The sequence below is a fragment of the Leptodactylus fuscus genome, chromosome 2 (genome assembly GCF_031893055.1).
Source record: "Leptodactylus fuscus isolate aLepFus1 chromosome 2, aLepFus1.hap2, whole genome shotgun sequence".
In the NCBI taxonomy this organism is placed as follows: Eukaryota; Metazoa; Chordata; class Amphibia; order Anura; family Leptodactylidae; genus Leptodactylus; species Leptodactylus fuscus.
In genome coordinates, this window is record NC_134266.1 from 101,936,114 (window position 1) to 101,953,396 (window position 17,283).

The 17,283-nt window shown below is 41.6% G+C and overlaps 1 protein-coding gene across 1 annotated transcript in view; it reads left to right on the forward strand.

Annotated features, from left to right (window-relative positions):
• The window catches only part of ELAPOR1 (endosome-lysosome associated apoptosis and autophagy regulator 1), a 168,160-nt gene that overhangs the window by 118,444 nt on the left and 32,433 nt on the right, over positions 1-17,283 (forward strand). The window contains exons 13-17 of the mRNA XM_075264364.1: positions 1,920-2,060; positions 10,157-10,411; positions 13,713-13,883; positions 16,702-16,870; positions 16,955-17,051. Of these exons, the coding sequence (XP_075120465.1) occupies positions 1,920-2,060; positions 10,157-10,411; positions 13,713-13,883; positions 16,702-16,870; positions 16,955-17,051 (833 nt within the window). The remainder of the gene's footprint in view (positions 1-1,919; positions 2,061-10,156; positions 10,412-13,712; positions 13,884-16,701; positions 16,871-16,954; positions 17,052-17,283) is intronic.

Consider the following 17,283-nt stretch of genomic DNA (forward strand, 5'->3'; position numbering starts at 1 on the left):
CATTGAGCATGGAGAAAAGAAAGAAGACCAAAGAACTGTCTGAGGACTTGAGAAGCAAAATTGTGAGGAAGCATGAGCAATCTCAAGGCTACAAGTCCATCTCCAAAGACCTGAATGTTCCTGTGTTTACCGTGCGCAATGTCATCAAGAAGTTTAAAGCCCATGGCACTTAGGCTAACCTCCCTAGATGTGGACGGAAAAGAAAAATTGACGAGAGATTTCAATGCAAGATTGTGCGGATGGTGGATAAAGAACCTCGACTAACATCTAAACAAGTTCAAGCTGCTCTGCAGTCCGAGGGTACAACAGTGTCAACCCGTACTATACGTTGGTGTCTGAATGAAAAGGGACTGTATGGTAGGAAACCCAGGAAGACCCCACTTCTTACCCATAGACATAAAAAAGCCAGGCTGGAGTTTGCCAAAACTTACCTGAGAAAACCAAAAACATTTTGGAAGAATGTTCTCTGGTCAGGTGAGACAAAAGTAGAGCTTTTTGGGAAAAGGCATCAACATAGAGTTTATAGGAAAAAAAAAAAGAGGCCTTCAAAGAAACGAACAAGGTCCCTACAGTCAAACATAGCGGAGGTTCCCTGATGTTTTGGGGTTGCTTTGCTGCCTCTGGCACTGGACTGCTTGACCGTGTGCATGGCATTATGAAGTCTGAAGACTACCAACAAATTTTGCAGCATAATGTAGGGCCCAGTGTGAGAAAGCTGGGTCTCCCTCAGAGGTCATGGGTCTTCCAGCAGGACAATGACCCAAAACACACTTCAAAAAGCACTAGAAAATAGTTTGAGAGAAAGCACTGGAGACTTCTAAAGTGGCCAGCAATGAGTCCAGACCTGAATCCCATAGAACACCTGTGGAGAGATCTCAAAATGGCAGTTTGAAGAAGGCACCCTTCAAATCTCAGGGACCTGGAGCAGTTTGCCAAAGAAGAATGGTCTAAAATTCCAGCAGAGCATTGTAAGAAACTCATTGATGGACTGGAAGCGGTTGTTCGCAGTTACTTTGTCTAAAGGTTGTGCTACCAAGTATTAGGCTGAGGGTGCCAATACTTTTGTCCGGCCCATTTTTGGAGTTTTGTGTAAAATGATCAATGATTTGACTTTTTTTTCATTCTCTTTTGTGTTTTTTCATTGCAAGCAAAATAAATGAAGATATTAATACCAAAGAGTTTGTGCTTGCAATCATTTTCTGGAAGACAATGAGTATTATCTGACAGAATTGCAGGGGTGCCAATACTTTTGGCCAACACTGTATATGATATAAATATTCTAATCCCAACTGTGTTTCAACCAGTGATATCTCTTAAAATAATATAGCTACAACCGAAGGGGCTTATGAGGGAAAAGAATCTCCTCTTTCATATGACACTGATAGTCTAGGTTCGCACTAGAGCATAAATTCTGTTCTCTTCGTCCCTGAATCCACTTGAAAAATGCAGAGAAAAAAGTCCTGCAAGCAGGATAACACTTTGTATGCGTATCAGGTTTCCGTTTTTAGAGTTCTCAAGTGGTCCCAAAGAATGGAAATCAGAGAGCAAGTGTGAAAGAAGATAGTCCAAGATATAACAGTTTGAAGTGACCCTACCCTCATTTTACAGAATACAGAAACAAGGGATAGAATAATGAGATGCAGATTTTCATAGAAAGAGAATAATATATGTTAATAAAGTATATTACAAAATTTATTAATGACACAAATGTCAGAAAATCAAAAGTTGTTCAAGTTTATTTATACTTAGTACAACATAGTATAACATAGTAACTGCCAATGTGATTACAGCATTTGTATTCATACCCCTAATACAATATTTATGATCTTTATGTTAAATTAATATAATTTGGCTTCTGTACCCCTCACAAAATGTACAGTATTTAATGTTCTTTTCTGTCTTTTGTTGTTGTATTCTAGGCCATGAATTTGGAAACAAACTCAGTGATTGAAAGCTGGAATGGCACTAGGCAAAAGCAGTCATATTCACATCATTTGAATAGCAATGCAAACACAACTTTTACTTGGGCATTTCAAAGAACTAGTGCTCAAACAGATGAGGTAAGTAAGCAGCCTAGCGCATTTGTAATTCAGAACTTTTGGTAATGTTACTGACTTACAGAGATGGTGTTATTGGTACAGTCAAAGCGGGTTATTCCAGAAAAAAGAAAAAAAAACATTTATCACATCTTCACAGAGGTCATAAACATATACTCACTGTGGGCTTCAATGCTGGAAACCCCCCCTCCCCCAATTGCTAGAAAAGGTGTCCCAAGAGCTGTACTCTCTCCCTCATAAATGGAGTAAATGCATGACCACTACTTCTCCAGAATGACAGCTCTGGCTCCCTTTTTACAACATTTATTGCATGCCATGTGACTAGCTGCTGTTTTTTGATAGGCTAATCCATAAGACCATAGATGAAACCCAACCCACAACATAAATCACCTGCCAGACTAAAATGGATCATATGACAGTGCAGAAAGTACATACATTTAGACATGAAAGCATCATGCAGTGACTCTATGCAGTTTCATTATAGTAGGTAGGAAATTTGAAAACTACTAAACAAAAAAAAAATGATTAGAAATTTTATTTTCTTATACTCCAGAGGTAGTATTTAACCCCTTCCCGCCGATGGCATTTTTTGATTTTCGTTTTACGTTTTTGACTCCCCTCCTTCTAAACCCCATAACTTTTTTATTTCTCCGCTCCCAGAGTCATATGAGGTCTTAATTTTTGCGGGACAAATTTTTCTTGATGATGCTACCATTAATTATTCTATATAATGTACTGGGAAGCAGGAAAAAAATTCAGAATGGGGTGGATTTGAAGAAAAAATGCATTTCTGCGACTTTCTTACGGGCTTTGGTTTTACGGCGTTCACTGTGCAGCCAAAATGACCTGTCCCCTGTATTCTGTGTTTCGGTACGGTTCCAGGGATACCAAATTTATATGGTTTTATTTACATTTTGACCCCTAAAAAAAATTCTAAAACGGTGTTAAATTTTTTTTTTTCTAAAAGTCGCCATATTCCGACGGCCGTAACTTTTTTATACATAGGTGTACGGGGATGCATAGGGCGTCTTTTTTTGCGGGGCTGGGTGTACTTTTTAGTTCTACCATTTTCGGGAAATGTTATTGCTTTGATCACTTTTTATTCAAATTTTTATCAGAATCAAAACAGTGAAAAAACGGCGGTTTGGCACTTTTGACTATTTTTCCTGCTACGGCGTTTACCGAACAGGAAAAATATTTTTATAGATTTGTAGAGCGGGCGATTTCGGACGCGGGGATACCTAACATGTATATGTTTCACAGTTTTTAACTACTTTTATGTTTGTTCTAGGGAAAGGGGGGTGATTTGAACTTTTAATACTTTTTATATTTTTTTATATTTTTTTTTACTTTTTTTTAATTTTTTTTTTTGCATTTATTAGACCCCCTAGGGGTGTTGAACCCCAGGGGGTCTGATCACTAATGCAATGCATTACAATGCTAATGCATTGCAATGCATTGCAAAAAATCATCATCTCTTTTGCAGGCTGCATAGACCAGCCTGCAAAAGAGAGAATTTGCAGACCGGCTGGGAGCCTTTAACAAGGCTCCCGGCTGTCATGGCAACGGGGGGTCGGCCCTGGAGCATGCTCCAGGAGCCGGCGATCCCTGCCAAAATGGCGGCGCCCATGCGCCGCCGGGAAAATGGCGCCTCCGGCGCCTTTGACAGCAGCGCCGGAGGGGTTAATGCCTCCGATTGGTCCGGGGACCGATCGGAGGCATTAGAGCCGGTTGTCTACTGCTTAAAGCAGTAGACACCCGGCGGCTATGACGGCCGCCCGGCTCCCGGGCGGTCGCCATAGTTACAGACCCGACACGCGCCGTACTATTACGGCGCATGTCGGGAAGGGGTTAAAGGGGTTTTTCGGAACTAAGAAAATGTGACTAAAGGCAGGAAATGCTTGTTATATGAATGAACAAACATAACTGAGCACATTTTGTGGGTGGACCAATTTTACCATTGCTCATATTTTCAGGCTCATGCAATACTTCTTGGTTTACACTTCCTGGTTGTTGGAGTGTTACTGGTTTTCCAAGCAGCCCTTTCCAGCATCTTCCGACTGTACCTCCTCTGTCGAGCACATGGAGGGCTGTGCAGCCCTCCAAAGAAATGCCACCCCACACAATTACTGACCCACTGCCAAGCCGGTCATGCTGAAGGATGTTGCAGGCAGCAGATCGCTCACCATGGCGTCTCCATACTCTGTCGCGTCTGTCCCACCAGGTTCTAAGCTGCTCTAATACAGTGGCCACATAATACCTCTTAACATTCGGGACTCCGGCCCCACCCTTAGTCCAAGGTCTGGTCATGACTTGGAAGCGGACCCTAGATCTCTTACCTTCCCAAATAAAGTGTGACAAAATACGTTGGAGGTTAGCTAAATAGGAATCTGGGATGGGAATGATCACCGTACGGAATGTATATAGGATAATGGGCAGAGCCATCATCTTGACAATAGCGATTCTACTCGCCCAGGAGAGCATAGGCTTCGAGAATGCAGACAAAAGGGAAGAGACTTTAGACAATAGAGGGGTGTAGTTTACGGAGAACAAGTTGGAACTAGGGGATGTTAAGGAAATGCGCAGGTAGGTAATCCTATCGTTCTGCCATATGTAAGGGATGAACTCACTCAAGTTAGCATGCAGAGCATCAGGGACATTGATAGGAAGAATTTGGGATTTGGAGGGGTTAACTTTATATTAAGAAATTTTCCCAAATCATTCAAGGGCATTGGCAGTGGCTGTCAGAGAGGTATCAGGACTGGACAAGGAGAGGATGACGTCATCCGCGTATAAGCCGATTTTGTGCTGGTGATGGCCAACCATGATGCCTTTAATGTAATTATCTGCTCTAATAGACTCCGCAAGGGGCTCCATAACCAATGCGAAGATAATAGGGGAGAGAGGGCAGCCCTGGCGGGTTCCATTAGAGATCGAGAAGGGTTCCGACAGAAGCCCGAGGACAATACATGCGCGGACGGGCACGAGTATAAAGCTAAAATAGCAGACTTGAAAACAGGCCCATGCCAAATTTATCTAGTAATCGGTCCATATAGCTCCAATTGACTCTATCGAACGCCTTTTCGGCGTCTAAGGCAAGTAGCAAGGAAGGCGTTCCATTTCGCTCTGCTTTTTGCGTAAGGTTGATAAACAAGCGTGTACCATCTGGGGCCTGCCTGCCAAGAAAAAAACCTACCTGGTCAGGATTAACCAGGCGGGGGAGAAGCCATAGGAGCCTTTCCGCTAAAATCTTGGCATATAACTTAATATCCACATTCAGGAGAGAAAAGGGTCTAAAATTAGCGGGTACTGTAGGGGGTGTACCGGGCTTCAGGAGGGTCACAACAGTAGCAGACAACATCTCAGCTGGGAAACACTGGTCATCTGCCGCCTTCCTATACACCTGTACAAGATAAGGGGCTAGAACCTCCGTAAATTTCTTATAGTATAGTCCGGAGAAGCCATCTGGGCCAGGAGATTTTAGTGGTTTTAATGAAGATATAGCACCGTGGACCTCTAGAAGGGAGATAGGGGAAGCCAAGGATCTAGCTTGCTCAGGAGAGAGGAGGGGGAGGGTCACCAAATCTAGAAAATCATCGATTTCCTGAGCGGTGGGTTGGTATGTCTCCGTATCATCTCTAAGATTGTAGAGGGAGTTGTAGCAGGAGCGAAACTGGTCTGCTATTAAACGTGGATCAATAACCTTCTCACCCTGGGAATCTAGCAGGTAGGCGATACGCTCCTTAGGTTGCGTCTATTTTATTTTCCTAGCCAGAAAGGCGCTGGCCCTATTATTGTGAATATGCGCCTGGCATTGGAACCATTTAAAGGCGAGATCATGTTGATGGGCCAACAGTCCTTGTAGTTCCAACTGACATTTTCTAATCTTAGCAGAGACAGCAGGGGAGGGGTTTTGCTTGTTAGAAGTAGATAGGGAGGACAAGAAACGGAGTAGCTTATTCACCTCCACAGAGTCCCTGGAAAAGGTAAAGGAACATAATAAACGTGTTACTTACCTTTCCACGTTCCTGTTAGGCTTTGGGCCTAGTTGTGTGACGTCCCTGGGTCATGTGACATCAGTACGTCATTAAAGAATGTCAACACCACCGAAGACTGCAGCGGAGCGGGAGATGGGTAAGTAACATTGTTTTTTTATGTTTGTATCACCCCGGGTCTCCAATTATTATACTCTGGGATCTGAAAATATAATAGTATAATAATAACCCCAGAGTATAATAATTGTTCATGGCTGTTCATTATGGGGTATAATACTGTGTACAGGGGCCACTATGGGACATACTACTGTGGGCAGGGGCCACTATGGGGCATAATACTGTGTACTGGGGCCACTATGGTGCATAATATTATGTGCAGGGGCCGCTATGGGGCATAATACTGTGTACTGGGGCCACTATGGGGCATAATAAAGCGCGCAGGAATGTGGTGGGAGGTCGGTCGGTTGAGGTCTTCAGTGTCGGTCAGGAAGGGGGGGGCCCCATGTCAAAAGTTCACCACGGGGCCCCACCATTCCTAGTTACATAAATTCATAACCGTCGTGAAACCATGTCATTTACCGGGACAAAAAGTAGCCTATGTGTTCATCGTGGTTACAAACTCATATATTATATGAGACGGTGACATGTGAGATTCTGGACGGTAACTATATCTCCCCCAAATTCCTCAGTTATGTGTGTTAAGTGAGGCTACAATTCAAGTAACACCTAAGCTGTGAGATGGCTCCTTCTGTTAACTACCTCTTGTCCTACTAGGGAGGAGCTTTCAAACACAGGTGTAAGCTGGGCTTTATTAAAGGCCTGTAAAAGTGTTGCCAAGACCTCAGTCCTGGGCTTTTCCTGGGGGAGAGAGGAGGAGCCAGGTTCTCTTCTAACACGCTGCAAACTGGTGAGAGTCCAATCTGAACTGTTGCCATTACTGTGCCCTTTGTTGACCAAGTGGCTGAATCAAGCCACACGTACAGTTAGGGGTTTTGCTGTATAGTTAGTAGCTCTGACAATCAGAATTTTTGTTATTGTTTTGCCTGAAGTTAAGGCTTATTTTGTTTTGCCGTTTTTGCCAAAATAAACGTACAGGGTGAAACCTGTTTGCACCTGAATTTTTGTGTCTGTCTCTGATTGTCTAGGTTCACTGCTGCTACCATTGAGCTTTTCCTCCCACACATATATATATATATATATTGTGGAAGGTAGTTCGGGATACAAACTGTTGTGCAAACAGGTTTATTTATAAAAAAAAAAAAAAAAACCATATAAATAAATCTTTACTTCAGGCACAAAAGGAGCAAAATAAAATACAGACTTAACTTCAGGCAAAGGATGTGAAACAAAACCCTGCTCGTCTGAGCGCTAACTAGACAATAGAAGGTACTAACTGTATGGGTGCAGAGCCTGCACTTCAGGGCAGATCCTGGAAGGAGATGAGGTGGCTGGATCTGTCTTGACCCTGTGAGTCTGATAAGGGTGGGTTCACACCTGCGCCCGGTCTTCACTTTGCAGGTTTCCGTCTTCTGCCCGAGAAACTGGACAGAAGATAGAAACCCGGCATTCAGTTTTCAAACCCATTCACTTGAATAGGTTTGCAAAGTGGCCACCCGTGAACGTCTTGTGCCTCTGTGCAGCGAAACCGTTTTTTGTAACCGGACACAAAGTCCTGCATGTCCGACTTTGTGTCCGGTTATAAAAACTGATTTTGCCACGGAGAGGCACAATACGGTCACGGGTGGACACTCTGCAAACCCATTCAAGTGAATGGGTTTGAAAACTGACTGCTGGTTTCCGTCTCCTGTCCAGTTGAAACATGCAAAGTAGAGACTGGGCACAGGTGTGAATCCGCCCTTACCAGACTCACAGTGTCAAGACAGACCCAACCACCTCCTCCCTTCCTAGGATCTGCCCTGAAGAGGAGGCTCTGCAACCTTTTATGTCCCAGTAACGAGCCTTGGACCTAAACCTGGAGCTGAAGCCTACTCAAGACCCACACTGGACCAAACATATGTCAGAAATCTTGGGGAGATATCCCGGGACTCCAGCTCTCTGCCTGTCACCTTCTCATAATATATATATACATATATATATATATATATATATATATATATTGACTGAGAGTGGTGGTAAAGCGCAATCTGTTCCTGTGAAGACTTTCCAGTAACGCTGTGCATTTTTGCTCAAAAACTCATTTAATGGATAACCACGAGTTGTTTTTTTTAAGAAAAAAAACAAAAAACAAAAACAAAACCCTGATTATTAGTTTATGAGAACAGCATGCATTATTCGGAAACACGTTTGGTGGTTAGAAATGCATCATGTGTGAGCCTAAGCATTTTTTTAAAACCGGGCACAGAGTACTGCATGTCCGACTCTGTGTCCAGTTTTTTTAAAAAAACGGTTTCACAGCGGAGAGCATAAAATGCTCACCGGCGATCACGGCCGGACACCTTTCAAACCCATTCACATGAATGGGTTTGAAAGAGTCCTGCAGCTTTCCATCTCTTGCTCTGTTTTGTGCAGGAAATGGAAACCTGTATGAACGGAGATCGGGTGCAGATGTGAACGAGCCCTTAACCATTCACTGCGCTGACATTCATTTAATATTTAAAAAGACTCCTCAATTTTGAAGGAACATGTATGGAATGGAGTAAACAAAGTATTTAACCAAACTAAACCAATATTTTGTATTTTAGACCTACAGTACTTTTGCTTTGGTGACAACTTTGCAAACTCCTGGCATTCCCTCAATCATCTTCATGAGTTAGTCACTTGGAATGGTTTTGAATTAACAGGTATGCCTTGTTAATAGGTATTTATACATGTGTGGTTACCACCATGAAGCATGATGAAGAAGTTGTGATGGGACACCAACTTGATCACCACAGCATTCTACAGTAAGGGTATGTAAGGTTTTTTTGGCCAAGGAGGAGAATGAAGGCATGCTGAATACAACATGGCCCCCACAATTAATCAAAAAAACCTCTGGGAACTCCTTCTAAACTGTTTGAAAACCTTTTGAGGTGAATACATCATGAAGCCAATTGAGAAAATGCCAAAAGTGTGCAGAGTTGTCCTCAAAATAAAATGGGAGTATTTTAAAGAACTTAAAGTATAAAATATATCAGTTTTGTTTCAGCTTTTTTTTTTGTTTTGCTACTAAATTCCATTTGTGTTTCTTAATAGTTTCCATGACAAAAAGTAGAAAAATAAAAATATATATAAAAAAAACAAAACATAGTAGGCGTGTACAATTTATGATTGAACTTCACCGTCCCAAACAGTGTAGTCAAACTTCTACGATAAATTTAGATTTTTCAATGGGTCACATGTAAACTGGATTGCTACTTAGATTTCAAGCTAACTGCATCCATCTGGCCCCAATATCACCTGTTATGGTTTGAGCACATATCAATGAAAATGTTTTCTTCCACGTCATTTCTCCCAGAGTTCTGCCTAGGAAACTTAAAGGTTTTTGGATATTAAATATGAAATTCATTTAGGGGTCAAAATGCCCTCAAGCCCAGCTTTTTACTAACAAAATTCAGTTTGCGTTTTCTGAATCCAAGTTTTTTAATGATGTTTTTTAAACAGTGTTATTTTTTTTATATATATATATATATATATATATATATATATATATATATACACATTTAAACTGGCAGAATATTAGTTTATAGTAACAGCGGACACAAAATTTCTTCATCTCAGTTCATATGAGCTGTTATTTTATGCTCAGGTTAATATATTACAGTGGAGAATATTAAATTGAATGGCCACCACATAATACTACATTGACGGGAAATTGTGAAATTGATTGTGGCTTACCCTGACAAAATCAGCTGAAACGTTATAACTGAAAGCACACCCGAACAGGATGATACAGAAAAATTGCCATCTCAAGTGTGTTTTTGCTCCTAATTCCTGTGCTCACTGGTTGTAAACATTTGATTTTGCTCATAACCATAGGAAGGAGGTGGTATGTGTATCTGTATATGCTATGAAAGAAAAATACAGTAGTCATTTTCAGGAACTTTATGACAAAATTGTAAAATTTACCTTGAATTTAAACCATGTTCTACTCATTTTTTCACCCAGGGCCGCAAATACACGGCAGATGTGGCAAAAATATATTCAATTAACATTACCAATGCAAAAGATGGTGTTGCATCTTGGTGTCATCCATGTGCCGTGGGCACTGACTCTGAGTGTATCGCCTGTCCTTCTGGTCATTATATAGATAAGAAGACAAGCAGCTGCATTTCTTGCCCAGAGAATACTTATCTGCCGTCTCATTTATATTTTGGAGAAGAGACTTGTACAAAATGCGGCCCAGGAACTAAAAACAATGACGTAAGTAACATTTATATATCAACACTAGGTATTTGCACGCTTATGGTAAAACAGTGATATATATATATATATATATATATATATATATATATATATATATATAGATGCACCTATCTAATTCTCCGGCGTGTAGAACTGTGTGCAGATGCACGTATCTAATCCTCTGGCATGTAACACTGTGCTGACCTGTGTATCTAATCCTCCGGCGTGTGGTACTTTGTTCAGACATGCGTATCTAATCCTGCGACTTGTGTAACTGTGTGTAGATGCACGTATCTAATCCTCCGGCGTGTGGAACTGTGTGCAGACACGCGTATCTAATACTCCAGCATGTGGTATTGTGTAAAGACGTGCATATCTAATCCCCTGGCATAACTGTGCGCAGACATGCATATCTAATGCTGCGACGTGTGTAACTGTATATACACGCACGTATCTAATCCTTGAGCGTGTGGTACTGTGTGCAGACGTGCGTATCTAATCCTCCGGCGTGTGGTACTATGTGTTGAGGCACGTATCTAATCCTACGGCGTGTGGAACTGTGTGCAGACGCGCATATCTAATCCTCCGGTTTATGGAACTGTGTGTAGATGTGCGTATCTAATCCTCTGGTGTGTGTCACTGTGTGCAGTGGCACGTATTCAATCCTCTGGCATGTGGTATTGTGTGCAGTGGCGCGTATCCAATCCTCTGGCGTGTGGTATTGTGTGAAGACGCGTTTATCTAATCATCCAGCGCTTGGTGTGTACATACACATGTATCTAATCCTCTAGCGTGCAGTACTCTGTGAAGACATGCGTATGTAATCCTCTCGCATGTGATACTGTGTGCTGACCCTGTGTATCTAATCCTCAAGCGTGTGGTACTTTGTGCAAATGCATGTATCTAATTCTCTTAATAGAATAAAAAAGATGTTTAGCTCACCCAAATGTAGTTCATGCTGTCGGCTTAGGATAAATTCACTTCGGGGTGCACGGCACACTCTATCCCTTGAGTGCGAAGAAATTCATATGAAAAAAGGTTGAACCGGCCTCTCTCCGAATAAAAATTAACTTTTATTAGTAATACATCATAAAATGACAAAAAATGATGTGAATGAAAAAAGACAGAAACATAAATCCCCCTAAAAAAAAAACGCAAACACGCATACGTTTCTCAATGCAAATTGAGAAAGGAACTAATGTTCCGAAACGCGTTTGCGTTTTTTAGGGGGATTTATGTTTCTGTCTTTTTTCATTCACATCATTTTTTGTCATTTTATGATGTATTACTAATAAAAGTTAATTTTTATTCGGAGAGAGGCCGGTTCAACCTTTTATCTAATTCTCTGCCATGCGGAACTGTGTGCAGATGCGCGTATCTAACCTTTCGTCGCGTGAAACTGTGTGCAGACGTGCATATTTAATCCTCTGACGTGTGGAACTGTGTGCAGACGCACATATCTAATCTTCTGGCGTGTGATGCTGTGTGCTTACCTGTATATCTAATCCTCCAGGGTGGGGTACTGTGCGCAGATGCGCGTATCTAATCCTCTGGCATGTGGAACTGTGTGCAGACGCACGTATCTAATCCTTCATCTTGTAGAACTGTGTGCAGACGTGCGTATCTAATCCTCTGGTATGTGATACTGGGTGCTGACCTGTGTATCTAATCATCTGATGTGTGTATCTCAGTTTCGATCAGTGTTGGATTGTGCATGTGGAGTGACCGTGTTTATGGCAGTTGGAATTTGAGTGAAAGGTTGCAGGTTTGTATTGGCTAATGGGGGGTCAGGATTTTGGGAAAGCTGTATCTCCAGAATGGTACGTCCGAGTGAGTTGGGGCCTCGTCTTAAACCTTCCTGGACACCTGAAGTATCTGTGTGCCAAATTTGGTGAAGATCGATCCAGTCGTTTGGTCGCACAGAGAACAGAGAACAGACATGCAGTTGCTGCCTCATTGTTGCAAACCAATAGAGGGCGCTCACTGGAATGTGCAAGCCTGTCTTAAGACAGGATTCCGGGGAAATAACCCAATAATGGCTGCTCCCTTTAGCCTCATGCCCGACCTTCCAAGAGGCCTTCGTTTAGCAATGACGCTGGGATTAATACCAGGTATTTCCAGTGAGCGCCCTCTATTGGTTTGCAACAATGAGGCAGCAACTGTCTTCCTAATTACATCATGGAAGGCGGATTTGCATATTCTTCCCATAGTTCCTTGCAAAGTGGAGTGCTAAAGGCTTAACAAGTCTCCACACACCTATATGGTGGTCTCTCCCTAAGGAGTGACAATATCCCCCGAACCCTGTCTAAGCCTCTCACCTCTACCAGGTTATAGTCCTCTCTACATCGGGCTGATGAGATCCAACCAGATCGAAACAGCTGTCCTCGATTGAGAGACTATACCTGGTATTAATCCCAGCGTCATTGCTAAACGAAGGCCTCTTGGAAGGTCAGGCATGAGGCTAAAGGGAGCAGCCATTATTGGGTTATTTCCCTGGAATCCTGTCTTAAGACAGGCTTGCACATTCCAGTGAGCGCCCTCTATTGGTTTGCAACAATGAGGCAGCAACTGTCTTCCTAATTACATCATGGAAGGCGGATTTGCATATTGTTCCCATAGTTCCTTGCAAAGTGGAGTGCTAAAGGCTTAACAAGTCTCCACACACCTATATGGTGGTCTCTCCCTAAGGAGTGACAATATCCCCCGAACCCAGAGAACAGACAGACAGACAGGAATTCATTTTTATAATATAGAGAGATATACAGTATATCTCAAAGAGATATATCAATAACCTTTGATATTATAGTACTAAATTATTTGCTTAATTTAATTGGGTTTTGGCGGATGTTGTGTCTATAAACATGGCACCCTCTGGTTAGGTGCTGAGTGGCCTCCAGGTCGCCACTTTATTATACAGCTGACATCCGGCAGCTATGCTTGCGATCAGTGCCCGCACTGATAATGGCATTAACCCTACTGATGCCTAGGTGAAACCTGACCAAGGAACCATTTTACAGGTAAGAAAAGGTAAAAGATCCTGCATCCCAGGTCTTGTAAATGAAACTTAGCTTTTATTCATCTTGTGTCCAAACAACAAGAATGCCATTAAAATGATAAAATGAAAGGTATCATCCCTGAAAGTACGGGAGGGAGTAGATCAGCTGATGCGTTTCGAGAAACTTGTCCTCTTAGTCATTTTACCAGCGGGACATGGGTGCCGCCATTTTACCTATGATCGCCATCCCCTGAAAGGAGAAATTTTTATTTTAACTATTTTTCCATAAATAACCATTTGTTTTCTGTTATCTATTTATTCTAGAAGCATACCTTATGCTATAATGATTGCCACTTGACAGTATCAGCGGGAGAAAAGAAACTGCAATATGATTTTTCTTTGCTTCAGAATATAACATTTGCTGGGAAACCTAGCTTCACAAGCAAGGGGGTCAAATTTTATCATCAGTTCAGTATCAGCCTTTGTGGGAATCAGGTTTGTTACAATACTTATTATTATTAGACCTTCTAACTGTTGTATTTAATGTCAATAAGTGGTATAGCTGGGATTTGTCTTTTGAATTTTAAAACATTGCATTGCTCCTTGTATAATGTCAATTATATCAGGAAAAATTATAGTTAGATCGTTGAAAAGGCTATTCAAATATGTGTGTGTATTAGGGTTGAGCGATCGGGATTGGAAAAGATCGGATTCTGATTGGTGACGAGTAAATTTCGCGATCGGAATTCCGATCCCAATCTTTTTAGGCGGGATCAAGGTTGGAGGTTATTTCCCACAATACTGTGCTACTGGACAAGCATTGTGGGAAAAGCTAACAATGTTAGCTACTAGAGATGAGCGAGTACTATTCGAAACTGCCATTTCAAATAGCACGCTCCCATAGGAATGAATGGATGCAGCCGACACACAGCCTGTTCCGGCTTCCAGCCACTTAACCCCCTGCGCGCCGGCTGCGTCCATACATTGCTACGCATAGCAGGGAGGAAACAGAAGAGTATACTGGACTGCTACATCTGCATTACTGTACATTAACTTGTATCTACTCTTCAGCTTTGTCCCTGCTTTACCATATACTGCTACATATGAGATGAATACGGTAAAGCAGGGACGAAGCAGAAGATTAGATAGACAAGTCGGTGTACAGTAATGCAGATGTAGCAGAGTCTAGTATATGGCACAGCAGAGAGGAAACAGAATAGTCCACTTACCTGCACAGATTCGCTGCCACTGTCACTCCCCGTTCTTCTCGGTCTGTGCGCGTCCCTAGCTCCCAGGTTAGTGTTACAGACCTAGGAAGAAGGCAGGGCTTGTGGTTTAGGAGAGTGTGGGCGGGTACTGGGAGGGGAGATGTGAGTGATGAACTCCCATTTCCCTGCCCTGTACCCACCCACACTCCTTAGCCACAACAAGCCCCGCCTTCTCTCAGCATCAGTCACACCAGCCTAGGGAGGCGGGGGTGCCCGGAGCTCTGTTAAATGGATTTCTAAAATGAGATGCGTTAGCAAGACATTACTGTTATACTTCAAATTTTTAATGCAATCTGCAAATTTTTGATAGGGACAAATGTATGCATATATCAAAGTTTCTCTTAATGTTTGGAAAAATTCCCACTGGAGCTGGGATTCTTTAGTCCTATTTCTTTGATTAAGTAAGGTCAGAAATTACTTTAAAGGGATTCTACCATTAAAAATGGGGTTTTTTCTAGTTGATACAACAGAATAGCCTTAAGAAAAGTTATTCTTCTCCTTCCTTTAGATGTCTTCTCCGCCCCGCCGTTCGGTTAAAATCCTGTTTTCCGCCCGTATGCAAATGAGTTCTCTTGCAGCACTGGGGGCAGGCCCCAGTTCTCAAACAGCACTGGGGGCATCCCCAATGCTGCAACAGAAATCTCCAGCACCGCCTCCATCTTCTTCAGGAATCGGGGTCCTCACGCGTCTTCTTCTGGGTGTTGGCTTCAAACTTCTAAGCCTTGGGCCTATGGCAAAGCCGACTACGCATGCCCGCTGGTCACAAGAAAATGGCCGCTTACACAGTATTATAGCGATAAAGAACACTCCCTGTGCAGTGAGAGTTGATCTTTCTACTACTTTAACATCACCCATCCTATTTGAGCAGCAAGCTCAGTGATAACTAAGCTGAAGTTCTGAGCCCAAAAGTTTATTACATCTTACAAAAGCGACATACATAACAAAGGCATGCTTATCCCTGTAATGTTCTCAGTAACATGGTGGTGATAGTTCAATATACTTGAGGGAGGTGGTAATCTCCTTTTAATATACTGTATATACTCGAGTATAAGCCGACCCGAATATAAGCTGAGGCCCCTAATTTTACCACAAAAAAAACTGGGAAAACTTATTGACTCGAGTATAAGTCTAGGGGGGGAAATGCAGCAGCTACTGGAAAATTTCAAAAATTAAAATGGTCAGAGTTTTTGGGTGCAGTAGATGCTGGGAAAGGGGATGGGTTGTTTTGGTTGTCTGTCTGCCCATTCCCCGAGCTTGAGGACTGTTCCTTCCCCCCCCCCCCCCCCCCCCCCCCCACACACACACACACACACACACACACACTTGGAATTCAGCCTGGCTTAATATAGGGTATCTGCAGTGCTCCTATTAACCCCTTCCTGACAGAACAGGAGCACTGCAGATACCCTATATTCAGTAGACCGGGCACTTTTAGACACAGGATACCTAATGTGTATGTGTTTCACATTAATTTTCTAATTTTGCATGTATTCTAGGGAAAGGAGGGATTTAGAACTTTTTTATTTATTTCTTTTAAAGCTTCCTTTGTTATCCACTATTTTATGGGAGATTCTATACATTGATATTGCGACTGGTCATAGACACCCCCCCCCCCCCCCAAAAAAAAAAAAAAAAAAAAAAAAACACTTTTTTTTTTGCCTACTCGAGTATAAGCCAAGGGGGGCTTTTTCAGCACAAAAACTGTGCTGAATAATTCGGCTTAAACTGGAGTATATACAGTAGGTTAAGATTGGGCATGATAAGATTTGTGCACACCTATATAATATAGATAGTACAGTATAGACCCATTGCATTCTATGGTACAGTTTGATAATATAATTGGGTGCATTAGGAATCAATTTTACAATTACAATTTTCATCCGAAGAAAACTAATGCTTATTATTATTATTACTATTATTATTATTGTTATTATTGTTGTTATTATTAATAATAATAATATTGATAGTCACATTGCATCTAAATTACTTAGTGATAATTACTTATTACTTATTTACACTTTAACGTTATTACTTTATTTTTGCAGGGACAGAAACTGGCTACATGTACTCAGAATGTTTCAGATACCCAAGGATTAGGAAATGAGCCATCTTTAAATTCCTATGTATGCCAGTCTACTATTATACCATCAAATGTAGCTGGTCAAAATATTTTTATGTCTTCACAGGCCGTAGCCCTTGGTGACCAATTGATAGGTAATCTTTAAGAAATATGTATTCTATAAGGTAAACTAAGTATAATGTATAATGTAATTTCAACTATGTTTCTATTTGAACCAGGTGTGACCACCCAGGCAAAGTTGGAAAACATCACTTCTCCCATGGATTTATTTCCAGGAGAACATGCAGCTACAAAAGATATCATATTCTATTACAGGTACTAAATCATTATTTTCATTCTGATACGAATGTAACATACTATACTTTTAAAAAGGACCTTTCATCTCTCAAGCAAATTAACATTACAGGCATTACCATATGACAATGTATATCATCTATATAAATGGGATATAGAAATGATATTGAATAGCAAAACTGGTAAAATGTTTGAATATATAGCAGAAGATGGCAATGTTTTTGGACAGAGGTTAAGAAGTTCATTGGATCAG